Here is a 27818-nt window from a genome sequence, read left to right as displayed (position 1 = left end):
GTCACGAAGATTGTTGAACTTTGATTAAAAAATGCTAGTGTATTACCCAAAAAGCATTTCCCACACAGCACGTACGTTTTGTTGATTATGAAAAAGCATTCATGATACAAGTAAAAATGTGTGCTGTATGTAGTAAACAGACACTCTTTATTTAGTATGTGCAATGTGTGTAATGTTACGGTTACAGGTGCAGGCTTGGGCCAGGCAGCACCAACAGCGACTGGTGACAGCACTCACTGAGCTGTTAGCTACTCAGGAGCTGCTGGAGAATTTGCTGACCTGGTTACAGTGGGCTGAGACCAACATCAATGACAAGGACAAGGAGTTGCTGCCGCAGGAGATTGAGGAGGTCAAAAGCCTCATAGCAGAGCATCAGGTAAAGTAAAACAGCAGTTAGAACTACTATTAACAAGCATTTGATACAAACTGAGAGCATGCTGGTTGCTGTTAACTGCAGGCATTCATGGAGGAAATGACCAGGAAGCAGCCAGATGTTGACAAAATTACCAAGACACACAAAAGGAAGCCTGCTGCTGAGCCCCAAATCCACTCTCAGATCCCTGTGCTTGAAAAAGGAAGAGCTGGAAGTATGTATCTCACAAATACCCAAAGTAGATCATGACCCTTGCATCCTCATCTTGTCCATTGTAGCACCGGAAATGACGTCAGTCTGTTCCTACTGATCTCATAGTAAGATTTTGTGTCTTTTAATTACAGGAAAACGTTCTCCCACACAAACAATGTATGCATCAGCAACACAGGCTCCCATTGAAACCAAGAACCCTCGGGTCAACCTGCTGGTCACTAAGTGGCAACATGTTTGGCTGCTGGCTTTGGACAGAAGGAGGAAACTTAATGATGCCTTGGACAGACTGGAGGAGGTAATGCAGCACAAACAGCAGCTTTGTCTTCGGTATTAAAGCAATTTTTTAGTAAAACCTACTTCACACATTGTTTTTTCCCTGTGCAGTTGAAGGAATTTGCCAACTTTGACTTTGACGTGTGGCGGAAGCGCTACATGCGCTGGATGAATCATAAAAAGTCCCGTGTCATGGATTTCTTCCGTCGCATTGACAAAGATCAAGACGGGAAGGTCACCCGACAGGAGTTCATAGAGGGCATTCTCTCCTCCAGTACGTGTGCAGCACATATTAATACTGAACAGCATAGACCCCTCCAAGCAAAATGCTCATTTTGTAATATTTAACGTTTCTAATAGAATTCCCTACCAGTCGTCTGGAGATGAGCGCTGTGGCAGACATATTTGACAGAGATGGCGATGGCTACATCGACTACTACGAGTTTGTGGCAGCTCTTCATCCCAACAAAGACGCTTACAAACCACTAACAGATGCAGACAAAATTGAAGATGAGGTGATACAAACTCTCATGGCATTTAATTTCAGGTACTCTGTGTTGAAGATCGTTTTAGAATCTTGATTCAATAAAATTTTCTCCATTTATAGGTAACACGACAAGTGGCGAAATGCAAATGTCCAAAACGATTCCAAGTGGAGCAAATTGGTGCCAACAAATACCGGGTAAGCAGCTGATTTAGGAGCCAAAGACCTTCTTTAAACAAAAAAAAAATACACTCAGTTCCTTGATTATAAAACGCTCTGATTACAAAGAAAGTCATTTATACAGGAAGATCTTTGTGCAGGTAGGTGTTACATGTGAAAGAAGTATCTGTAAAATCTAACCTTTCTATGTTTTTATTGTTCTTCATGTCACCAGTTCTACCTTGGAAACCAGGTACATATGAATGTCCTCTTCTGTTTTTATTCTTCTGTTCTCTGCCTTACAAGCCTTAAACCCTTTTTCATTTACCATGTTTGTTGTCAAATTAATTGTCACTGCCCTGATTACTGGCTGATGATTTACAGACTGGAACTCAGAAGTAGAAATAAAAATGTGCGGTAATCAGATTTAATCACATGCAACACTGGCTTAAGATGTGTTTTTATTGCAGAAATCTATGGCATCTGAATGTGATCTGAACATCAAATTTGATTTAAAACGAAGCACTAAACCCTACATGCCCTACATGTTTAAGTTTTATGACGTTCTTGTGTTAAGAATAAGAAAGCCCAGCTCAAAGTGGGGTAGTAAATGTTTATATATCTGCTTTTGAGTTTCAGAGAATACAATATTAACTTGCCGATACCATTTCAGCCCATATTTTTTATTAGTCCATGGGCATAAATTCATCTGCTGGGCAGTTTGGAATATAATGCTCTCTGTGTGCTTGCCTTTGGCGCTTCAGTATCATTGGCTGACACACTTTTGTGTAACTGACACTTTGTTATTATTTTCTTTTCATAAATGAGCAACCTTGATGATTTCACTTAATAACGCACATGTTACCTGTTGGGTTAATTTGTCTTGACAAATGCACGTTGCAATGTAAAAATTCATTACTGATATGGATTCATTTGCCACATGCTTTCTGACGCTTGATGGATTAAGAATAATGATGGGAGGTATTAGAGAGAGGGGATAGGGGCATTAGTGGTGATTTATGGACCGGTTTGTATTGATGTATCATACAAATAACTCTTTTGACAGTTTGGTCTGGTTCACTGCTTACATGACTCCTTAATCGGCGATGAGACAATAGCAAACAGGGAAAATCAAAATCTTACCCCCCACCTACACGTTGCAGTTTTGGAAAGCTGTATTCTGGTAAATGGTTATTCTTAAGATGTTTCTTGTGCCTCTTTTTTCTCCAGATCATCATCACCGTTAATGTATTTGATCACTAAAATCACCAGTGGCATTAAATCATTCTGATAATCATACAAGATTTTTACCAGTTGAAGAGATACCATATGACAATAGGCACTCAGTGGAGGGTCATCAGTGTTTGGTCATGTCTGCGTGTCACACTGTGGTGGATTAGACAGAAATGATTTGAACCATTCCTCATGTTGTTCTCAGTGTGTCATTGGAGCTAGCTGCATTGGATCTACATCAATGTCAATGCATCCTGAGTATCTGAGTCGTAGTTTGTAGAGAAAGTGCAACAAAGTGCTGAATTTCAGGAGACTGCTGTTTGCCCGCTTGTTCATGGTGTGATATTGTCTTTGACAGAAAGCATGCGGCTGTGGTTGTGTTGTGTCAGTGTTGTTTTTGTGCTAATGCTTGTGGTCGTATCCAACTGGCTGACTTCTGTCTTACCTCCTAAAGCTTGAACCGTTCACATCCATGACATCCTCAGTGGTTTTGTTTGGTATGTGTGTTTGGTAAAAGAAGGCGAATCATTATACACTGGTGCCACCTGGTGGTATTATAATTTGCCTTCAGTTGGTGTTTATTTTTTCCCAGACTCAGTGGCTCAGTGGCAGCACACTGAACTGGAATTAAGTCAGGCGTCACGACATAAAAACACTATCATGAGATTATTGACGTAATTTAAACCATCAGGTTTTTAAAGCTGTAAAGTTTGTGTGGCAGCTGTGTACTTTATATACTGTGCAGCTTTGCGGTGCAAACCAGGAGATCAAATTCAATTTGCTATAAATCTGCTATAAACAGTAAAAATATTTATGCAAACCCTGTCTATCTAGAATAATTCAAAATAAGCTGATATTTTTTACCTAACAATGAATTATTCAAGTACAGCATCAAATTAGTTCGCATATAATTGTAGATAATGAATTATAGATATGGAAAAATAACTTATGAGCTAATTCATGTAGAAATTAACTTACATAGTTGAGCAAACACACCTCAGCACACAGAAATAGAAGAAAACCAGTTGGATTGATCTTTGTGTAATTTGTGTCTTTGCTAATGACAACTGATAATTGATGTGTCTAAATCCAGTTTGTGTAAAACTGTGCAATATGGAAAGGAAACCAGAAGTTGACATCAAGCATCTTTGATAGTAATTTTTGAAAGATAATTTAACATTCTTGATGGAAGCAATATAATTTGAAACAAAGAATAAATGTATTAACTGGAATGAGTTTGAGGTTCCACAGTCTGGTTTCATGTGTTGCACAGTTTGTTGGCTGCAGTGAGAAACTTTTAATTTACAGGTCCGTGTTTTCACACATCCACACTCTGTTTTCTTCCCCCACACTGCAGTTTGGAGACTCGCAGCAGCTTCGTCTGGTGCGAATTTTACGCAGCACTGTTATGGTGCGGGTGGGTGGAGGCTGGATGGCTTTGGATGAGTTTCTGGTGAAGAATGACCCCTGTCGAGGTGAGTTCAGAAGTCCACCATAAGAAATCAGAGCAAGGCTCAAAAATGTACAGTACATTCATTCAATTTTATCTACAGTCCTCATTTGTTTTCTGTTACTGTAAATTGCGTGGTAAATTAGAATCATTACAACTATAACAGAACAGATTAAAATGATTTTAAGTCATCGCAGCTTGACACGGTACAGTAAGTCATGCAAATACTGTGCGTCATTCATTTCTTGGTTCTGGATCCATAAGGTGGAAGTAATTAATGTGACTGCCTTTCCTGTTTATTTTAGCTGAACTGTGTTTACCTGCGTATACAGTTCCATAGCCTGGTACAATTAGGGAGTTTACTTCTTCGTTTTTGAGTGTGTTCTCACCACAAAACACAACTGCGGAACAGCCAAGTGAATTAGTAAATTAAATATATTTGAAGTGGTTGCCGACTTTTAGAAACTTTGGGACATGAGGGTTGAGATCAAGAAGAGTTAAGTACGAGTTACTGTGCAAAGTTAGCATCACTAGGAAAACATCCTATCTGTGACAAGGATATGTAGTGCAAAACCTCTCTGTGCATGTTTGTGTTATCTTCTATGTTAATTATCAGTTTCTTTTTTCCCTGGTGATCCTTCCTTCCTGTTGAACATGCTTTCATGTCTTCTAGTTCACCACCATGGGAGCAAAATGTTGCGCTCGGAATCAAACTCTTCAATTACTCAGTCTCCTATAGGTTGGCAAATCTCACACTTTCTCTCCTTGCTCCATGAACCCACCAGTGGTATGTGTGCCTGCACATCCGAGTGTGTGCCGCTTGTGTTGGTCGTGGCGTGTGCGACCATAGCTGTCTGTGAGCTCTCATCATGAATGAATGGTGTTCTCACAATCAGCTGTCATTCAGCTCCAGATGGTTTACATGCATGCAATCGTTTGTGTGAGTCACATCGTTGTCTCAGTGGCACATTTTTGGGACTTCATTAGCAGTTTTTTTCCCTCTCTCAGCATGTAGCTCTGCACTGAGCTTCTTTTGCAGTTTTCAGGTTTGCTCGACAATCAGAAACCCCAAAAAAGGTTTATCTGACTGTATCATGTGTAAATATAAAACTGTTCAACAGTTAACACTAAGGAAAATGATGAAGTCTCTACACAAAACTCACAAAACTGGTTAATGTTTTTGCATAGTGATTAAAACTGCATGCACATTAGTTTGATTTAACAAAACTAGTGCAAGGAGTGTGTTTTTATTTAAATATATTTAAAGTGTGTTTTTAGTTTTGTAATTCTTCGTAAGTTGTATTTTTCTTTGCTCTGCATAGTGAAACAAAAATAAATTGCTGGTTAAGAATCGAAAAACTTAGTCCCCTACTGTTGCAGCAGTAATTTGACTTCTGCACGGTAAGAAATAAAATGTGAGCCTGCATGACTCTCATGATTTCATTGGTTATTTACCATTTAAATGTCATCCATTTTTCTCTTTTTAAATATTGTGCAGAGCCTGTCACATGCAACAGCCATCATGCTAACACTTTATTTTACAGATCCATATTTTCCTACAAATTTAGAACTTTTCTTAAAGTCATTTTGTGATGTGGCATTTACATGGAGAACAGCAACAGTGTTCATTCTGTATCTTTCCAATGATCTGATAATTATTAATATAAATGTAACTTAATTAAAATTGTAAATAAAATGCCAAATAACACTTCCAGGAACTTCCAAGGACATATTGGAAAATTGTTAGGGATTTACGGTATTACAAAAATAAAGTGTTAACTCACATCATCTTCATCCACATCATCACGTGTCATCACCATGGGTTTATGCAGTATGGCTCATTTAAAATGTCCTTTCATAGCTAAAGGCAGGACCAACTTGGAGCTGCGAGAGAAGTTCATCCTCCCAGAAGGCACCACCCAGGTGATGGCGAGCTTCCGCTACAGGGGCCGGAGATCTCGGCCATCGTCCAGAGGAGCTTCACCTAACAGATCCACCTCCAGTCAGAGCTGTCCAGTCCCAGCACACCAAGCGGTGACCAGTACACCCAAGGTGAGAGGCTCCACTCTGCTAGGAGCCAGCTGTTGTCTAGTTGTCTGTCATACTGTCGATCATTCCCCACCATTTTCCGCTTAGTTTTTTACATTATTTGGTCTCTTCAGTTTTTGTGTTCCTTCCATTTAGTGTTTCTTATAGTTTTTGATTTGTGAATCCGTGTTTGTGTTTTTTGATTTGCCATTGTTTCCCAGACTGCCCAACATATAACCCGCAATTATGATAAGCCCTGGCTTACAAACAGCAAACCCTCCACTCCTCTTAAATCATCAGACTCCTTTGAGAGCCAAGGTCCATCCTCCGAGGTATAGTCGCATAAAAGATGTGGAACACTTCTGATTTATGACCCAGCTGAAATCTACTCCTTTTTTATTAAAGGCAACACAAAAAAAATATATATTCAGTGGGACTTGATTGAGCGGCAAGTTTCTTAGTGGTGTGTATGTATGCCTCTAATTTAGCTGACAATTTTAATCAGCTAAACAAACTCACATCTGAATGATGCTTGCACTCACTAAGTGGTTTTATGTATTTCAGATTTCAGTTGGGTCTATAAACATCTTTAATTACTAATATATTGAATATTTAATTCTTATCTGGCATAAATATCTGCTTTATTTTTCTATGAACAAGTTTATATGTGATCAATGCATGTGTGCTTATTTTAATAAGGTATTAACTCTACTGAGCAAACTCAGTAATGTTTCTCAGTAAATAGTTTTTATATGGTTTTCGCTTTTTGATACAAATGTGTTATGTGTATGGGTGTTTTTCTAAAGCCCTTTTAGCTACTGGCTTAGCCAACTATACAGTAAATTATCATTATTTACAAATACAAATAAAAGTTCTTTCTGTTGCAGAGTACAACAGTTCAAGGCAGCAGGTTACGCCTTCCTGGGTACTTGTCAGGCAAAGGATTTCAGTACACTGAAGAGGGAAGTTTGATCAGCACTGCTGTACTGAAAGCTCGAACACAGACAATAGGTGGTGAGTACAGACCAACTCCACTATGTCTTTTCTTTACATTCTGTCCTTCGCCCTGCAAAGTGTTTAAATCAAAGATAATCAAAGTAATCTAAGTAATCAAAGTAATCTAAGTAAAAGTAATCAAATATTTTCTACTTGTGAATAATGAGTTTTTGGTACACGATGTTTACGATGTTAAAAAACAAAACCTAAGATTAATTATTTCAAGGGTCTAACGCTGCAGTCATGTTATATCAGCAGAACAGTAAAGATGGAAAAGTAGTCTCTATAGAGAGCTCGCAAGCTTGTGAGGCAATCAGGCAGCAGCTATTCCAACCGCCTTTTATTTGTTATAAAGTAGATTTTATCTGTGCTCAACTGTTGAGCAGGTTGTTGAACATGTTATATCAACCAACCAGGACATACTGTAGCAGTGGGAAGTTGATGGGGTTTAGTGGTTTAGTTATTTTTCCACTTGTTTGCTTGTAATAGCATTAATAACGGTTCAAACAATACGATGCAAAAGCAGCATAAGAAATAAAATATTAACTGGAGAAAATTATGGGTGAAGCATCTGCGATATCACCCAAGAATTATTTTTCTCTATCATATTGGTCGTTACTGAACCAAAAAACTGAAAATCAGTCAAAAAAGGTGGAGAGTAAAAGCACATGCTTATGACAACAGTAAACTAATGTTATTTATAATTTTGCTACAGGATAATATCAGCCTGTGACTAGTGTGAATGCACTAAACTGGTTACAGAAATTACTTTAATATTTCAAATACAGCCAGCACTCACAATAAGAAGTCAAAGAAATCTTTAACCATGACAGAAAGGGTATTTAGAAGGCGGATAGACAATACTTGTCAATATTCGTCCAACGGCAGCACTGATCTCTGCTGATAGGTTCTTTCTCATTTCCTGATTAATTATTGTCTTTTTTTGTTTCTGCAGAAAGAAGAAATTCCAGCCGACCTGGAAGTAAAGCCGGTAGCAGAGGGAGCAGTCGTAGAGGAAGTGACGCCTCTGACTTTGACATCTCAGACATCCAGTCTGTGTGTTCAGATGTGTCTGAGACAGTTGGCGACTCAGCCCGAGTGACACCGCGCCCTGCATCCCGTCAGCATGGAGGAAAACCCTCTAAGATCCCTACTCCTCAGAGAAGAACCACTCCCACAAGCAAATTAGCCAAGGGATCCAAGCGATAGTTAGTGACCTTGAAAACAAACAACACATGAGCTAGTTGCACCCTAAATGGACACTGGATATACCTAATTTAAAAGACTGTAAATGTGTTGAGTGTTATTTAAATTTGTGCGAAGATGTAAAATATTCAGTTGAGGCAATATGGTTTAATATGTGAGAATGGAATGTCAAAAGCTTTGTGCATTTGTTTTAACGTATTTTATTTTTTGTGAAACATGTCAGATTGTTTTTATTGTATTGTATTTTATTTTATTGATGCAAAGCCTGTAGAGGTTTGATGAACACTAGAAAACCTGGGAACGACTACATTGTAGGGTTAACTAAAATTTCTACACACTAATGAAGGGCAACATGCAGCGTAGCGCTCTGAGAGTTACTGAATGTACTGTAATTAATGTACGCTGATGTTTGGAGTAGATGGTGCATTATGGTACCATTGGAGGCACCGCAATTATTTATTTAAGTGCTATAATATACTGCCAACAAGCATTTAAAGGGCAATGCAATATACTACAATAATCAACAATAAGCACTGCAGAAACCTTTGAAAACACTATTTAGGACAAGTAGCAGAAACCCGGTAATAATGAAGCTTTCAAGTCCTGTTTGTCAGCTGCTGCAGTCTCTCTTTTGTTTGATCACCTCACAACAATGTGTGCATTAGGCTTAAATGGGTGCCACCCCATGTAGACATTTCTCTTGTGCATCCATGTCAATGTATGGTTAATTTCGGTAGAACTGAAATTGTTACCGTAACATTACTTTGTAATAAACCTGCTTGCAGAAAAACCACCAGAGCCTGGTGTGAACCACTGAAACATCTCTGCTTTCTCATCTTATTAGCCACGCTAGCAGCTTTTCTGTACGGGTTAGCCTCACATTTTTTGTGTGTGTAAGTGTTAATGTTAACATGTTGAATCTAGTAAACGTATGCTTTAGGTCAGTATGTTGTCACTGTGAGCGTACAGAGCACATCACTATTCCATGTCGGTAGATGTTTGCATTTACAGCCTCACAAACAATCTATAAATGTCAGTTTTACTGTCTTCATATCTGTCCTGCTCCCTGTATCTCTCGTTTACATGTCTTTTCCTTTCATGCAGCTGATCTAATGTCATTTAATGGACATTAAAGGTGGTCACAATGCTTCATTCACAGAAAACAGGAAGCAATTACTGAATAATTGGAGTGCTTCTGTCTTACAAATTGGCAGAATTACCAACACTGGCCTCATGAATCAACATCTTAATGACCATTTTCATTTTTATATCTGCTTTCATATATTTAAGGTGTTGTCCATAGTATATGTCCATTTTCTGTAGTATTTTCTCACACTTTTCCTTCAGCCTTGTAGGCTTGTAGGCTCCTGATGCAATGTTTGCGGAGCATCTTGTGTTTAGCTGCGACATACTACATGTTTCTCTCAGTCAGACTCTGCTGATGGTAAAAACGGTATAAACGAATATACATTAAATCTATGTGATCATTTTCAAGAATTTATACGCTGAGTTGTCCTGACAAAACAGTTTTGTTTAAATAATTCTACCTGTGAATATTGCAAGGAAACATATAAAAGCTCTGCAACATAAAAACACATTTTGAAAACCTGCAATGAACAACTTGATAACTGTGCAGCATTACTGCCTTTTTTCTTTTTTTAGTATCTTTGACCTTTATGAAAGTTCTGATATGGTAACCTATATTTTATTTATATGACAATTCCGTTAGCTGGACTGTGTTACCTGTAGATGTAACTGGCCTATGAGAAAAGACAGATCCCTTTGGGACGAAAGGTGGAGTGGAGCTCAGGGGTCTGGCTCTCGTGAGACCCAGAGCTTAGTTTGAATGGTCCTCCTGTTCAGCTCAAACACAGGCCTAGGGATGGTACTTTAGAGCGGGATACATCCTCACACCAGGAAGTGGAAAAGATCCATCTGTAGGAGCCCTGGGACGTTGTTTCTCAGTAATATGTAAGTTATCCTCCACCTCTCCTCGTTATTTGTAAAAAAAAAACTAAAGTAGTGAGAAATTAGATTAGGGTGTCCGTTATGACACATTGAAAAACCGACTATAATTTAGTTTAATAAATTATATATATGTATTATCTAGTGATGGGTGCAATTGCAATTCAGTGGATACATCTCATGATATGCTTTTGTAACTGGGTTTTGCACAAAAAGAATCTTCAAATTGCAAAAACATATCTTTGTAGATGCATTGTAGCAAAAATAAAATTACATTTAAATTTTGTCTTTGTTCCAGTTTAAATATTTAACTTGTATTTATACAGTGATAATGGAAAGGACAACTTTGAGGCAATGATTTCTACTTAACAACAATAGCAATGCTTTATAGAATTAATCATATCATGTATTTATTTGGGGTACTGCAGGCACTTATAACTCTGGATTGTAAACATTTGAAAATGCCAGCCTTCAAAGATATGCTGGTGTTTGCAGCACTCTTTGTCATCGAGGGATTGGTCCAGTGTCAAAACTTGCCAAGTAAGTTATTTTATACTTATTTTGAGGTCTACATTATTTTTCCAAATTCATTGCATTTCCATGAACACTGGATTATCACACATGCAGCACAAAATGTTCATTCTGAATAATTGCCCACATGTTGCTGCTCTCTTTGTTTACCTCCATCTTATAGGTAAATAACCATATGAAACATGTTTTACAGTTATGATTTAACCATTTCGGTTTACTACCCAAGTTAAACATGGTGAAATACGCTTTAACCAGCAGATGTCAGTGCTCGCCATTTCATAGTCTATTATTTGCTTCGGTAGTATTGCCTAACTTTCAGTGCCTGCACCATTAGTTCAAGAGGTCATCTGGGCTTAAGCTAGGTGCACAACTCTATGAAGTCCTGCAACATGTTTTTTTTCTCCATGCATACTGTCCCAGCCACGCTTAAAGTCATCTGTCAGCAGAAACATGAGGATTAGTGAGCAATATTAATGCATGTACTGATTTGAGGTATCACTTTTGTAGAGTAGGTGGAAATATTGCAGCTTTACTGACCTCATTCAAACTGTAGCACAAAGCGTCCACTGTTTAGAATTCAGAAGCCAGCTCCACCCAAGTAAGAAAACAAACAGCCTCTTCATGTTAATAAGCTTAAAAAAATTACCTCATTGTATAGAGATGGCATCATTAAGAACAATGAGTAATGCCCATATTTAGAAAATCAGTGATATCAGTGCTGACATAGGATATAGAAATAGTCCAGTACCTTGAATGCTAAATAAGTGAGACACCTAACAAAGCTCTGTGTTTGTGCTATGAGGTTTTGATCTCCTGGAGGAGTTTCGTTTGCCTTTGTCGAGAGGAATGAGGAGGGTGGAGGGCTCTCAACCTGAGGCAGTCGCCTACCGCATCAACCCAGCCATCCATCTAAGGAGGAGCATGAGGTACACTGCTAGACTTTATTAGCTCATTCAATGAACTGGGGAAGTGATTAGAGAAACTAATGTAGATATGAACTCCAGAGCCCCTCAGTTCATTGTGACATTTCTGACAGCTGTGGTTTATGTGCCATACAGCACGCACCTCTGACAACACCGGAACATACTCATCAGTGATGTTGTGTGTGCTCAGAGGTGAAGCAGACCTTAAACCTTTAATCTTTCAAGCATGGTGTAGGGTTACTCTTTAAAGGGTATTTTAACTCTGGGGTGAAAAGTTTTGCACCTGCGACCCCACCCATCAGTGATACCAATGGTTGGAGTACACCTGAACATCTCTGCGGCATGGTGAGAAAGAAAGGTCGGAAAAGTAAGCTTTTCAAGGGCTGTTAGTTTTTTCCTCAATGGGTTTAATTGGTATTATTGCACTAGGCACAATGTCAGTCAGAAAAGTATTGATTTAGCCCTGCTAGCTGCCTGGCCCTAAGGATGACAGGGTCGATATGCTGGTCTGTTCAAAAACAGGCTGTTAAGACGATAATTATTATACTGACTAAAAAAAACAGAGAATGAGAATCTATTAAGTAGTTTATTTTTGCAAAACTAAAGGTACAAAAGTATTAAATCTTTTTTTCCATTCACACACTGTTTTCAACATTAACTATAAATTTGAAGAGGCTCTGTTTGTATTCACCTAAAAAAAATCCTAATGTCCATCCAAAATGACTTTATTGTGGATCTGTGAACAACCTAGCCACCATTTGGTTTGACGCAGCTCTCAAAACCTCTCTTTCTCGTACTGCAGTGATGTGTATCCAGATGGACTTCCCTCTGACTACTCCATCATCGCAACCTTCAAGGTAACAAAGGACACTGTCAAGTCATCCTGGAACCTGTGGCAGGTCAGCAACCCCGAAGGACGAGAGCAGGTGGGCCTGCGTTTCCAGGGTGACACACAATCTCTAGACTTCTTCTACACCAGTCCTCACGGAAGCCAGATGCTGAGGACCTTCCACGGTGTGGAAAAGTTGTTTGACGGAGAGTGGCACAAGTTGGCACTGAGTGTGAAGGGTGGCCAGGTGAAGCTTTTGATAGACTGTGAAGAGGTCGGCGTGGAGTCCATTGATGAGCCAAGGCCAGTCATCCGCAGAGGGTACACGTCCATCGTAAAGCGGGCAGCAGGAGATCGATCTGTGTCTGTATGTTGATGACTCAGATTTGTATTTGTTATATCTTAACTTCCATTGATTTGAATTATATTTTTTTTCTTTCCAGGTGGATCTCCAACAGATGGAGGTGTCATGTGACCCAGAGCAGGCTTATTCAGAGGGCTGCTGTGAGCTCTCCAATGTGGTGAGTCACCCACTTATCATTCAACAATATTACACTCCCCCCTGTTAGAAATGTGTGTGGAATTTCAAAACCAATACTTTGTCTATCCCTCCTAGTGTGGAGGGTATGCAGAGATTGGCCTAAGAGCTGGAAGAGCATCTTGCAAATGTGTACATGGACAACCTGGCATTCAGGGACCTCCAGGGCCTAAGGTGAACGCACATGTGCAATGAAAGTCGGCTGAACATACTAGGACAGGCTAAGTCGTTGTTGACATATTTTCTCTACTTCTGCAGGGTCACCAAGGTCTACCGGGTGAAGCCGGAGACCCAGGAAGACGAGGAAACTTGGTAAAAAAAATGTACTATATCATGTGAATATCCAACCTTAGGTTATGCAGGGTAACTGCTTGTTCTGTCACTTGCTTGTTGAATTCTTGGCCGGAGTTGCAGCCCCTTCTTCTTGCTGGGCAGTAAAGAGTTAAACTGGACTGTGATGTTGTAAAATTTTGACTGGTGAGACAGCAGCGAAGCTGTGGAAAATGGCAAGAGAAATACAAGTGAGACGCGGCAGGATGGAAACCGATCTGGAAGCAGAAGCGCTTAGCGATAGTAAACACAGTGGCTCCTTTTATAGTTTGAAAGTCCGTATCCGCTTTGCAAAAGATTTAGGAGAAATCCAAGATAAACATAAAGCAATACAGATGTGAGAAAAAAAAAATTGTAGTTCTGAAAATGCCATTTGTATCTAAAAACACACAACCTGTTGGTTTAGAATATAGGATTTAACTCCAATTGGCAAAAGATCACAGGACTTGTGGGGGTTTTGCTTTTCAAATTGGAAGAAACTGAATCCCACACACAGAGGAACACCAGGCAGTGGAGCACTAACCATACCCTCCATGGGTCTGATAATGAGTGGCATTACTCTGCTTAACTACATTGTGAAATTTGTCAGATGTTTTGTTGTTTTAAGGGATGTTATTTCTGGGAATATGGCTAATTAATTCACCACAGGAAGAACAAACTGTACAAAGGCTAAAGGTTTGAGAGAATGATAATGAGTGAAGTATTGTGTTACAGGGGCCAATAACACTTGCATCAGTGAATGACCTCATACACTCGCATTTGCATCCTTCAGGCAGCCGCAGACGTGATTATTTCTGCTTTAAATGTGCGGCCTGTTAACCTCTTTGATGTTTAGTACTGTTACGTTAGAGCAGACCTGACAGTTCAGACAGTTTAAACATGTGTTTAAAGGAGATCATTCGTTTGTGTTGGTTTGACTTTTAACATGCTCTCTGCACTCAAGGAAATCCCCCGTGCTGCCTGTGCAAACACATGTACGCCTCAAGACCAACGTACACTCATTTCCAGAGCACATTTCCAGAGTTGATCATGCTACACACTCGTGTCCTAAAGTGCAGCTGTAGCTCATCTGGGAATAAACATCTGTCTTGTGTAACGGGTTGAATTTTGACCCCCTGCCATCTTGTGAATCACAGAGAACATGTTTATCTCCTCCCCTGCTGGCATCGGAGGAGGGCATTTCCTGGCAGAGATATATGAACTGTGCCCCTTAGGTGGTGGGTGGTCTTTCTCTATGCTGCCTTAGAAGCCTCGTAAAGGTTCACGGTCGTGCTTCTTGCCGTACTGTCGGCCATCTCTGAGGTTAGCCTCCACCCAGCTGACTCTGCTCAAGATCAGTTTGGTGAGATGATCAAATAAACTGACAACAGTGAGACATCCTGGTGTCGTTTAATGTGTTTGTTGACTCAGTGAGACACAGCCAATTGGAAAACACTTTTCCCACTACTACTGTGGAAGTCAGCATCTGTGCAAACAATACTTGTACATTCTGTTGTATTTATGCATAAATCCTGCTGAACAGGCTGAAGTGACTGTAGGTTATAGCAAATTCTAGAATTTCTACGATTTAAACGTAATTATGCTCTTTTTCTGATCTGCTTACACCAATATTTAATATTTTGAGGTTTGGAAATTGCATTAATTCACTTTCTTTAGTTAGATTTGAATGATATCAATATTAGTCTTATATCTGCAGCCACAGGCAGAAGAGAAAAGTACAAAGACCCCACACCCCACACACCTAAAGCTCATTAACAACCATATACACAAATTGTTGGTTTCACACCTTGGTTTTGTACAGACTAGACAAACAAGATATGTCTAGTAGTTTTTGTGTTTTGGAGGTTTTGTTTCCCAAAACAACTTAGAACAACTCTGCTCAGCAGTGCTAATGGTCACACGCTCAAGCTTAAGTCATTATAACCTGTTTGTCTACTTAATGTGAGGACCACAGTGTATAAACAATTACATTTATGTGTGGTTTCATCAGGGGTTATGTGCTATACAATTTCTTGCCCCGAAGCAGTGACATTCTGCAGTCGGGTCATTGCAATCAACACATGCGACACAGTTTTTTGTATAGACTCAGGTTACACAGTGGGGCAGTTTAATGAGTGAGCTTTGGTGGTGTGTGTTTATGGATTTTGTTACATTTGGACAGAAGCAGGCTTCTGTAGTTCTTCTCAGTATCTGTACTAAGCTAAGCTACAGTACATGCTCCCTATTTAGTTTCATATTTACCATACAGGTAGGAAGTGCATCTGACAAAAAAGTGTTTTAAAAATGTTCAATCAATTACCGAGCAACATCACGTCTTAGCAGTTTCTCAGTCTGATGCCTTGAAAGTTTTATCTCCCTAAAATTGTTAGTGAACTTCTCTCATTGGAAACAGTTGCTTCACATTCGATGCTCTATTTCTCACGATGATAAATTCACAAACATAAAGCTGCACTGCAACACGTCTTGCTTGGGTTACACTAAGTGTAACTTGTCTTGCAGGGTGTCAGGGGCAACACAGGGGACTATGGCAACATTGGTGAGACAGGCCTGAAGGTAAGATCAGGTTTTTATTGCTCCTAATACGTCAGTTTCTCAGAACTAATTAATGAAACCTCACCCACACATGTCTTCAGGGTGAAAAAGGGATCAAAGGCGAGAAAGGAAAGAGAGGATCCTGGGGCCAAGTGGTAATTAGTCGCTCATTTTAAAAAATAATTTTCCATAAATTGTTACAAATCTGTATCAATAAAATGTTGTGTTAACAGGGAGACAGAGGTCCTAAGGGGCTGAAAGGATTAAAAGGGGCAGCAGGTTTCAAGGTAAACTCCTCTACTGGGTTCAGGCTTTAATTGAACATATTTAATTGGGCTCTCAGTTAATCAAGCTGCAAACGTGTCATTGGATTTCTGTGCAGTGTGTTATTAAAATTGTCTAACTTTATAAGTGAGAGAGTGTGTAAACATTTGTAATTAAAGGGAGTTCGGGGACCACCTGGAGACATCGGAGAGACTGGGAAAAAGGGACAAGTTGTAAGTTCACCTTTCAGACACAGCGGTAAGCCCATTTGCAAGTGATTATGTAATTACCGTATTATTCACATTTTGGCCTCCTTGAAGGGTGCCAAAGGGGAGAAAGGATATGAAGGGATTCCTGGATTTCAAGGCATTAAGGTATTTACGTTTCCTCCTTTGTCTTCTTTTTATCTAGATAATGTCATTTAATTCCACTATTCTTTTATTTTTAGGGTGATAAAGGTCCCACTGGTGCAGCTGGGCGTCCTGGCTCCATAGGAAAGCAGGTGGGTTGCTGTGGGACTCCCCGTTCCATAATCCATACATAAGACACTCTTATTTCTGTGGCCACCACCTTTGAAATCCCCTCATGGGACCATGGAGAGCCTGTAAACAATTTTTAATGTGGTAAATCATTGCAATCGAGCTATTTTTTTGGCATATCATATGTGCCGTCTCCATAAACAGTGTTAGTTCATGTGGCAGGATTTTGGCTGGGGTCTGAAAGCCTGAACTATATCAACATAAACGGGTGAGTCACTGAAGGAAGAGGCTCAGTGATAGTCTGATCTGATGTGCTGCTATGAACATCTATATCTTTGGACAAAATGTGTTGTATGTAATGTAACATCATATACAACATCGTAACTTGTGTTTCTGTGAATGACAGGGCATTGTGGGAGATCCAGGAGAGAGAGGAGCTCCTGGACATAAGGGAAAGCCGGTATGTATCACAAAACTCTAAAATCACACAAACCATTATGTTCCCGTGGAGATTACAACATCCATTATTTTGAATTGTGCTGATTTTTTTTCTTTCTAAACTTTTAAAAACTAGGGGATCCAAGGACCTGTGGGCAAAGCTGGAACCATTGGCCCAAAGGTAATAGAAACAAATAAAGCATCACATCTGAGAGCTCAGTTACACTGAGAAATTATTGAATCTACAGTATTTTATTATAATGAGAGAATCTCCACAGGGCATTGTTGGAGATCCGGGATTTCCTGGCAGAGATGGCGATCCAGGAATAGAGGTATTGTATTCTGCTGATAACGCCGTCACTGTGTTTAAATTTGGAAGCAATTTATTAAAAGTACCCTCTGCTCCTTACAGGCTTATCAAGGACCACAGGGTCTAGGTGGAAAACTTGGTCGTAGTGGATTAAAGGTAACTCGCGGATCTGGTTTGGTTTCTTAAAATCAATGTAAAAGTTAAGTTGTTTTTTTTGGCTCTGGATTAATTTCTTGCTATTTGTGTCTTCTTCAGGGAGAGAAAGGCCCTCAGGGGCCAGCAGGAGAAATGGGCCCCCAGGGCCAAACTGTAAGTCTCTTCATTTCAATGACTAAAACTACAGCAGTCCCTTTGGTCTGTTTAATAAATGTCCTATTTTCAAGGGCCCTGAAGGTTACAAGGGTTCTTCGGGGAAGCCAGGAAGACCTGGGTTTATTGGTCCACCAGGACCCACTGTAAGTGTTCCGGATGAATTTTCAAAATTCTTTTTGAACACTACTTGGTTTTCTACAAGCCATTTCATAATTTCTTCTCTTCACAGGGACACGTGGGTGTACCTGGAAAACCAGGGCCCAAGGTATTACATCTTCACTCTCTGTCAACTAAACATATACCGTTCTTTGAATCTTGAATCATGAATCCATACAGTAAAATGAAAGGAAATTACTATTTAATGCAAGATTTACTTGTTTTTATTTACTGGGTCAATGAGCCACTGAATGCAGTATCCACAGACCAGGTTTAATCCTATGATTTTGTTTCTAGGTAACAGTTAATGTTGAGTTACTGGCCTTTAGGTTTCTGCTCACAAACAGAACATATATATCTTCCAGCTCCATCTGTCATCACACTCATAATAAACCAGCATGAAGAGGCACAATAAACATTTCTATAGGTCACTTTAGAGGCAGCCTTCAGGGCATGTTGGCTCAGTGTGTCTGCTTTTCACCATCTGGGCAGGAGGTCACAGTGAGTCCTTAACCCCCCCCCCCACACACACACACACACCCCTCCGCCCAGTTCCCATTTTTAGTGTTTACAGAATCTCTCACATCAATTAAAGAGACAAACATTCCCACAGAAACTGCTATTGCTGTTTATGTTTTTGTGGCATAGCAAACAAATGTAATCAACAATAATCTGCAGTTGGAGCAGAATGCTGGCACCGATCTAAATGTGCTTTATTATAATTGTTATTCACATCGAACTGGCGACCCATACAGTAACTGTTTCGCATTACCAGAAAGTCAGAGACATTTAACATAGAATTTATTGGAAAACCCGGAATAAGATAGCGTTCAGTTATCTTTCAAAGATAGAAAATCTTTATGAGGTAAAAATACAACACACAACAGGAGAAGCAGTTTCGTTGCTGAGCAGACAACTATGTGGCAGAATTATACTCAATAATTCAACATACTGCACATCACCAGCTTTGGCCTGAGAGTCTCACTCAGATCAGCTCCTTGTTAAGGCATTAAGTAATTGAATTATATGAATATTCACCTGTTGTAGAGTAAAGTAAAGAACCATCTTGAATTCATGGCGATTACATTGATTTTCATCACTGAGTCAAATTCATACATAGAAAAATAAATTATTCAAAAAATAAAATGTCACACAATGTGGACATGTCATCAGCTACAGGCCAATACACACATACAATATTAAACTGGGTATAAAAGGTATAGAGAGTTCAAATCTACATACAGTGTAGTATTGTGGTCAGACTGAGGCGTTTAGCATCACTGTGTTCACATCATGCTTACTTCTGTTCACCAGTGATTACAAAACCTTATTCATGAAGCAGCATATGTACAATTCTGATATGTCAGATAGAATATTCATATTTTATTCTCCTTGTGCAGGGCAACACGGGAATCCCAGGAATCCAAGGAGTTAAAGGAGTACAGGTACTGCCTTACTGTTAAGAAAAAAAACATATTTGATGCTCAATATATTTCAAACATTAATAATTTATTCTGTGTGTATTTCACTTTTTTTAACAGGGAGAAAAAGGAGTTAAGGGCCCAAAAGGAAAGGTCAGCTGGTTTAGTTTCTTTTTCTACCGGGCTTGGACCGGGACTGTACAGCTGGGGATGAGAATATGAATAATAATGATCAGAATAATAATTATAATATCAATAATAATAATTATAAACATTTTATTGGACACCATGTAACAAAAACAGGTACATGAGCACTACTCAGCCAGTCCACTTAGTTAAATCAAAGAAGCTGTAAATCTAACTTGTTGGCTGTGATTAAGTTACTCAGTAAAGTTAAGTTCGATGTTGTTAAAATAAAGACACATGCAAGTTTCTGCTTTCCAACACTATTATTCCCAACAGACTATCAACAATTTGATTAAGAAATGCCACAGCCATCACATTTTCTGTTTGCAAAGTGAATAGTCTAAAAAAATCAAATATCACTTCAACAAATAATATTGCAGACATATTTGAAACATCTGTAGATGTGATAAAGCCAACAACACCCACAACTTTCACCAAAATGAATCTTGCACAATTCTCAGAATTTCTCTGCCAGGTTGGATGTGTTTTGAAATATTTTACTTCAACTGCAAGTTTTGTGTATTCACTGACTTTACCTTTTTATCCTTTATTAAATTTTGTCCTATCTAAATGATTCAGTTTGAAACCGTGTTTATTGAACCTATTCATGACATAATAAGCATTTAAATCTGTTAGTGTTCTTTATAAAGTCTGTGTCCATCCAAAACAGATTTTTCAGCGTGTTCTGAATGGTGCTCATAATCTGTCCTGAATTCAGCCCTGCTCATCTCGTTAAACTGCTCTGTAGGTTGGGGACAGGGGGATGCAGGGTCCTCAAGGAGGACGGGGGCAGCGTGGCCCGGCTGGCCAACCTGGACGTTCTGGTCCTGTCGGCGTGAAGGGGATTCGGGGTGAAGGAGGACCAGATGGCTTTCAGGGGCCCCCAGGTCCACCAGTAAGTAATATACAAGCCTCTGAGTCTCTCAGCTAATGCTGCAAACACTACAGTGCTGCAGTATAGAGTAGTCGATATGTAAACATGATGAAAAGCACTTCACTTCAGTGTCTGCTGTAATTGACACTTCATTTATCTAATAACGGCACAGAAACAGCAGAGAAATCATTTGCACTAGTAGTTACACTGATTGGTGCACATATGGCGGCAAGAACACACTTAAAGAGTTTCTCATTAGCTTGTTGTAAGCAGTGACTCATAGCAATGGTTTAATTTAGTGTGCCTATAAATCCATAATGAGTGTCAGGAAACACTGTGAGCTTCATTTGTTCACTGAATTTCCTCTCAGAGGGAGCCATTGCTTCAGCATGCCGTGTGCGCTGATACTCCATATTAATAGTCCCAAAGTCGGGACACTTCCAGAGATTCCAGAGATGGATGAGGTCTGTGTGATGTGTCTGTTACACAGGGCCCGACTCTCTCTGCTCAACACGTGATCGAAGTTTGTCAGAAGGTGGTCCTGGAGCAGATGTCCACCTTTGCCAACTCAGTGAAGAGAACGTGTGCCGCAGTTTGTCCTCTATATGGGGATGTGCCCATGGGTGCTCCTGGTCCCCGGGGACAGAAAGGACCCCCCGGCCCTCCTGTGAGTTTTTACAGTTCGGGTGTTCATTGTTATCATGAATCAGGGTGCACAGACAAACTAGGGACTTCATTTTTAATAAAATTACTGCTTTAGGGGTAATTTCACCTCCTGTACACCTTTAGCTGAAACCCACTGCCAACGCACAGTACAGTCTACATACATTGATCGTTATGGTCTGCCTGCCTGAGTAAAATGCAAACACATTGCAATGCCTGGAGTGGACTAGAGGATCTGAAGTATTTGGCAGAATAGTTTGGAATGAAAACATTACAATTTTCCACGTCTCCATGAGAACAAATAAGGAGTCACAGACTAGACACTTGGTCTGTGCTGAATGGTTTTTGGAGAGTATCAAGGCTGTGCTTGGATTGGAAAGCCTTTTCCACATTATTATTCAGAGTAGAATCGATTCATGTTCCACAGCTTCTTTAATCACATCGTCTCTCAGGCTGATAAATGCCCTCAAAGCCTTGAAAATATAAAAATTTTCCACTATATTCTGTTATGGCCTGTAAGCCTCATGTTGTGGCGATAAAATCTGAACCAAGAACAGTGATGTATGGGTAAAATGTTTCCCCGAACAGCGGAGTACTGAATAATCAGTCAAATAAATCAGTTTTTTTTTTTTTTACTGGGCTGGTCAGTGGTCAATGGAATCATAATTCATGACTTAAAAAAGTTTTAAACTGAACAAACAAAAGATTGATGGTGTGTTTTCCCATTGATGTGTTGTCAGGGTGACCCTGGTAATGATGGTGTTAATGGAGAAGTGGGCCCACCGGGATTTTTCGGAGAAGTCGGAGAACCAGGTCGCCAAGGAGATAGAGGTGTGAAAAAAAACATGACAAAATATATTATTTGATTTATTGTTCATATAAATACAATCAATACTCCATAAAAATAGTGTCATTTAAACGTATACCCACATATCACATTCAGTTAAATTACTTTCATGGTGATGACTGCTTATTAAATATGTCTGAAAAAAATGATGTCAATGTGTGTTTTAAAGTTAATCAGGTTTTGCATTGAAAATATAAATCGCAGAATGAACAAGTCACTATTATTTGTAATAATCCATTACATGTCGGGTTAATAGTATTAACCTCTGAATAAAGTGACCTAAAGGCATACATTTATGCTTAAAATATTTTCCAACACTTTAAAAGACTCAACGTTCAGCTTTGTCAAACGTTTAGGCCAATGAACGTTCAATTTATGGTTGGCAGCCTTAGTATGATGTCACAGTCATGCTACATTGCTGTGCCAAGCCAGCGAAATAGAATATTTACAAGGTGTTTTAAACATTTATTTCACAGTGGTGTCAGTAACACATACGGCCTTTAATCAACCAATGAATGTTGTGTTATTTTGAAGTGTAGCTCACACCTGGGGAAAAGCACTTTGACCTGTCATTCGTGCTAAGAGACCTTTGACCCTTGTGTGTGTGTGTGTGTGTGTGTGTGGCAGGTGACAGAGGAGAACAAGGTGATAAAGGAGCCAAGGGTTACGGCCTACCTGGCTACACTGGAGACCAAGGATCAATGGGTAACTTTGAACTTTTTCTTTGAATTTAATACTGTGTGATGATTTGGTTGATATGAAACATCTGAGCCTGTGCACATTGGACAAATTCAGCTCAGCCTGTGCTTCCCAGGAAATCCCAGGATACGTGGGAGGAGATGTGTTACTGTAAGAGGAGTTTGTAATTTGCCAAAGAAAGAAGATTCATCTCCATGAGTTACTTGTAGTTGACATGATTTTTCTCTGTAAATGCTCTGTTCTGAAAATCTGTAAAAATAGACCAGGAAGTCTGAAGTCTAAACAACATTTCTGACTCGATCACAGGTCAGCGTGGACATCTTGGCAGAGCCTTTAACGGGCAGCCAGGGAAGCAGGGTGAGAGAGGGTATGTAGGCCGCCCTGGACTCAGAGGTCACGCAGGTCTCAGAGGACCTCCAGGTGTCTGTATCACCTCTGGGTGTGCTCAGCTTAATGCCACCATTGGGACATCTCCAACAGCAACAGGAAGTTTGAGGAATCGCCCTTAGAGGAGGAAGGGGGAGGGGGGGGGGGGGGGGGGGTCGTCTCTGTGGACAGTAAATGGAATATTGAAAGGAGGAAAATATGCTAGATTTTTTTTTTGTTAATATGTGTTTGTTTCAAATAAATCGAGATTTTCATGTTCATACACAACTGAACCCTGAGCTGAAGATCTGAGAATAAAGGTTATCGACAACAACACCAATGAAAATATAATTGTATAAAAAGACCATCTTATTTTGATAGTTTTATTTAAACTGATTTCACAAGTCTGACATGTTTTGAAACATCCATTCTTTAATAAAGTAAAAAAACTATATTGCTGTTACTTTTAGACTCAAGTATGGAAACCTGGTTTAGATTCATGGACTGATAAAACATCAATTTCTTCCTAGTGAAAATTCAACTGTAATGTTTCAAAAACTACAAGATAATTTGTAAAATACATTATATACTGTAATATATGGAGTTTTCGTACATATTGATATTCTTGTGTTGAGTGATAAATAAATGATCAGATTATCATACTAACTATTCAGAAGACTGCAGATCAGAGTTGTTGTCTGTAGCTGTTCAGCACAAGTTTTATAACATTTCTTCTTATTCGTTCTTCATTTGATGACATGGTACAAAAATCATTGTGTTTAGAAACTTATCTTATATGTAATATATAATTTAAAATAGTCCATCTGTCGTGTCACATGAATACCTGTAAAACATTTTTCTGGAAGGCCTTCGGCTTAATCAGTCATAGCTTCTGATTTCTTAAGGAATATTATGATGTGCTGTAACAGAATCGAGGAATGTACCTTTTCTGTGCATGTCCCAAACTGAAAAGTTTGCAAATCCTATCTGTAATAATTTCAGTTTAGAATGTATTGTGCTATTAAACCAGAAATCATATGAATTATGTTTTGCTGAACCACGGTGATCACACACGTGTTTAGCTGTCATCAGAAAAGTTAATGACACACAACCTGTGCTTACTCTTGTGTTTAGCAGCTGTTGTAGTGATGGGAGCAGATGATGACACACACAGCAAAGTTTTCCACTTGGTGACTCAGTAGATACTGTTGAAACAGTGTTGGTTCAGAGCTAAAGACAGAGCTGGTTTGATTGCTGGAGGGAGCAGATGCTCCAGCTGAAAAACCTGCTGGTCAAGTGGAACGGAGACTCAGCATTGCGCGAGGTTAGGGGGTCCAGTCTCTCTGTATTAGTTGTGCAACGTGCTGTCACCCCCCTGCTTTGTGATCAATGTAATGTGGGAAAGACCCCAGCAATCCCACAGCCCAAAAATTGCTTAATGAGTTGAGAAAAATAATGATAGAGTGTTTTCCACAGCTCAACTCTAAAAGGGGAAACACTGGGAGCTCTGCGTGTGGCTCTTCCCACTGTCTTTCCTGGCTCACATTTGTTTCCTCTGAGAAGTACATTGATGGTGGATCATCCTCCTCCACCCCTCTGTAACTGCAGCATCATGTGTGCCATGCTGCTCTGTTTTCTTCCACCAAAGGGTCCTATGGCCACCTCTGTCATGGAAACTATTACTAATCCACGATTATCCTCTGAATTTTCTTTCTGGGCTCAACCACTTGCTTCAGACATGCTCGCTATTTATCTCTGTGGCAAACCATACAAGTGATCATGATAAATAAGGCTTAATTCATGAGAGCTGATTAAAACAACCCAGTACAGTTGAGCTTCAAAGCGATGGCACAGAATCAGAGGTTTATTAGACAGAGAGGCTTTATGTTGTCCTCAGGCTCTTATTTAAAAGGTTTCAGAGCGACTGCCAGACACTATAAATGTAAGTTGATGTAAGTAATAAGCCAAATGTGTTATAGCGCTTGGTAGAAGTGCTGATGCTGTTAGGTCCAACTCTAATTTCATTAACTATACCAACACAACTTTTTACCACATTCACACGTCTGAACATATTGGCAAAATGAAACTGCACGGTGGGCAGATGACATAAACTTTTTGTGGTTAATTTCCGTGCACAATTTTGTCATGGATGCAAACTGGTGGTATATTTCTTTTGAGCATTTGAATCATTGATGGTATTAACAGACTTCAAAGCTATATTAAACTAGACAGGACAAGATGCTGAAAAGTGCTTGAATGATAATAGTGTACAGCTATCTGTCAAACAATCTGTTCATTTAGTCTGTTGTGGGGTCAAATCAATGCAGCAGTTATTAAATAGTTCTGTGGAAAAGATGGTTTAAACTGACTTCAAAGTGCTTTTATTCTAATTTCTTCCAAAGCCTGAGGGCCAACACATACCAAATGTGGCTTAGTAAGTTTGTTTACATTTATTTCAATGGTTGTTATGCAGCTAGACAACATGTGCTGTATAATGTGTCATATTCACAGAAAAGCATGCGCATGTGCACAACCACATATATTATCACATAGGTTTATCAAATCTTTGCTTTCTTTTTTCATTGCTTTGTATTAAAGGTTCAGGCCACTGTGTGTGGCCACTGTGTCACAGAGTTTCGATAGAAAAAAAAAAATAATTGCAGCCACTGCTGGAGTGGATGCTGTGTGCACATAAAAAAATAAATAAAATAAAACCTCATGCCTTGTGGAGATTTGACTGCACAAGATAATTATTGCAGTAGCATCTAGTTTTGCATAGTGCCCTACTTGTTGTTTCTTTGCAATTACACTGTTGATGCAAACAAATTATTTAACTTGTTTAACAAATTTTAGGATGATTAAATAGAAATATATTAACATAACATAACATAATATAACATAGCACTCTTTTCCAATCTTTTTGATCACACTGTAAAAACATCTTTTAATTAAAACAGATTTTATTCCATTCCTTTTGACACACTTTAATGTATGACTATTAAAATAATGCTCTGTGTGCAAAGGTGTGATCCAGCCAAACATTATTTATCAATTACTAACTGTATAATTATGTAAGCTTGATTAAAAATAAATCTAAATCAATTCCACATTTCTCGATATGACTATTTCCACAGCTACACTGATCAGTGCGTAGGCCTCAGAAGACAAGTGGCTCCTTGCAATAAGTACTGAATTTCTGCTCCAGGGTTTCCGTCATGTGCACCTCCTGTTGGTTGCTAACCAGAAACCGGTCTACAGAGACAGATGAATACTCTGCATTGGAAACTCTGGTCTCACCCCCTCCCAGGCTCCAAACACCAACGCAGTATTTGCCTATGTGATCCACCAGAGTGTGCTGAGTCTCAGGGTCAGCAAGGCCATGAGTGGGAAAGCACTGCTGCTCAATTTCATAATGGGACGAGGTCTGGAGACATCTTCAGAACATGATAACTCTATTTCCTAACAAGATCTCATACATGAGATGTGTCATATATGGAGTGGCAGAAGAAGTATGCAAATGTTCTCATTAAGAAAAAATAGCTGCAACCTGCAAGTAAAAGTCCTGCAAAAATAAAAGCATTGGAAGTATTAACAGTAAACTAAACTCTTGTATGTCAGATTTGTAACTTAAACTGTTACAGAGTTATATTTAAGTGAGTAAATGTAAATCTTTCTATCCCAAATATAATGTAATAAAACAATCCACATAAGAATGCCTTCAACATTTATTACAACTTTGCAAAGCAAGTCGCTGTGAACATGAATTCAAGCATATATTTTTAAAGGGAATTATACGCTGATGGTATTGAATTAATGCAATTTACTTTTTCATTTATGGTCATTCACGACCATATAATCAGGACTCCTCACTGACCCCCTGACTTTTTGAAATGTGTGTATTTTTACATTGATGACTCTCATCATCAATCTGATAAACTACATTGTATTTAGCATTTTGGTCACACTGTGCTCCTGAAGTGCTCCTGTATCTTTGTTGCTTGCTTCATGTGTCTTGAGCCTTTAAGAGCACCTTGTTAGTTGATGCACAGCAGGCTGCCTCGAGTCCAAACATGATAAAACCTGTTAGAGTGGATCAAACTGAGATATGCCTGCTATAAAGACAGCAAATCCAACTCTGCGTTTCTAATGACTTCCAGCTGTTTGAGCAGAAAAGACACTGCAGTAGCTTTTCACACCTCATCCATTGTTGACTCATAAAACATAATCTAATGTCCATTTGGGGGATGAAGTGCAGTGATGGGGCAGTCAGTACTGTACTGTACTGGGGTGACTGTGGCGCAGGAAGGTAGAGCGGTTGTCCACCAATCTCACAGTTGTTGGTTCAATCCTCCTCCGGTCACATGTTGAAGTGTCCTTGAGCAAGACACTGAACCCCAACTTAGTTGCTCCCGATGAGTGTTGGCCACTGGGTGTATGAATGTTTGTGTGATTGTGAGTGTGAATGGGTAAATAAGAAGCAGTGTAAAGCGCTTTGAGTGCCAATAGGTAGAAAAGCGCTATATAAGTGCAGACCATTTAATACTGTAATACTTAAAGCACAGTAAACAGTAAAGTACAGTACACTGTATGTGTCTCTGTGTAGTAAAACTTTAGACTGGATGCTTGTCCTGCATCCAGAAAACTCCATGTTCTGTACTTATGCCCCTAGCAACAAACATATGATCCAAACCCTCAACAGTTGGAAGGAAGTTGTGCTTATTACAATTATTTTCCTCCAGG

General features: G+C 39.3%; 2 protein-coding genes across 28 annotated transcripts in view; both read left to right on the top strand.

Annotated features, from left to right (window-relative positions):
• The window catches only part of dst (dystonin), a 93185-nt gene extending 83951 nt beyond the window's left edge, over nucleotides 1-9234 (top strand). For 11 of the 27 annotated variants that reach the window (XM_067522476.1, XM_067522467.1, XM_067522452.1 and 8 more), the window contains 14 exons: nucleotides 188-376; nucleotides 458-587; nucleotides 718-881; nucleotides 971-1133; nucleotides 1220-1374; nucleotides 1467-1541; nucleotides 1738-1755; nucleotides 2569-2685; nucleotides 4093-4210; nucleotides 4859-4972; nucleotides 6047-6237; nucleotides 6435-6545; nucleotides 7101-7227; nucleotides 8165-9234. In XM_067522476.1, the coding sequence (XP_067378577.1) occupies nucleotides 188-376; nucleotides 458-587; nucleotides 718-881; nucleotides 971-1133; nucleotides 1220-1374; nucleotides 1467-1541; nucleotides 1738-1755; nucleotides 2569-2685; nucleotides 4093-4210; nucleotides 4859-4972; nucleotides 6047-6237; nucleotides 6435-6545; nucleotides 7101-7227; nucleotides 8165-8418 (1926 nt within the window). In that variant the 3' untranslated portion in view covers nucleotides 8419-9234. The remainder of the gene's footprint in view (nucleotides 1-187; nucleotides 377-457; nucleotides 588-717; nucleotides 882-970; nucleotides 1134-1219; nucleotides 1375-1466; nucleotides 1542-1737; nucleotides 1756-2568; nucleotides 2686-4092; nucleotides 4211-4858; nucleotides 4973-6046; nucleotides 6238-6434; nucleotides 6546-7100; nucleotides 7228-8164) is intronic. The other 16 variants (XM_067522647.1, XM_067522621.1, XM_067522537.1 and 13 more) reach the window with 9 other exon arrangements.
• Nucleotides 9235-9382: 148 nt separating this feature from the next.
• On the top strand, nucleotides 9383-25852 carry zmp:0000000760 (collagen alpha-1(IX) chain). The gene is made up of 27 exons (XM_067522730.1): nucleotides 9383-10386; nucleotides 10809-10920; nucleotides 11714-11837; nucleotides 12637-13030; nucleotides 13107-13184; nucleotides 13280-13375; nucleotides 13460-13513; nucleotides 16031-16084; nucleotides 16165-16218; nucleotides 16297-16350; nucleotides 16507-16560; nucleotides 16648-16701; nucleotides 16776-16829; nucleotides 17213-17266; nucleotides 17381-17425; nucleotides 17523-17576; nucleotides 17657-17710; nucleotides 17810-17863; nucleotides 17938-18009; nucleotides 18096-18131; nucleotides 19423-19467; nucleotides 19564-19596; nucleotides 20378-20524; nucleotides 20994-21170; nucleotides 21907-21997; nucleotides 22641-22718; nucleotides 23019-25852. The coding sequence occupies exons 2-27, from the start codon at nucleotides 10842-10844 to the stop codon at nucleotides 23219-23221; spliced, it is 2292 nt and encodes a 763-aa protein (XP_067378831.1). The 5' UTR covers nucleotides 9383-10386; nucleotides 10809-10841; the 3' UTR covers nucleotides 23222-25852.
• Nucleotides 25853-27818: the final 1966 nt, after the last annotated feature.

This window comes from Channa argus, chromosome 1 (assembly GCF_033026475.1).
Source record: "Channa argus isolate prfri chromosome 1, Channa argus male v1.0, whole genome shotgun sequence".
Taxonomy (NCBI): Eukaryota; Metazoa; Chordata; class Actinopteri; order Anabantiformes; family Channidae; genus Channa; species Channa argus.
Note: the sequence above shows the minus strand (reverse complement) of the source record. Positions and strands in the feature narration are given on the sequence as shown.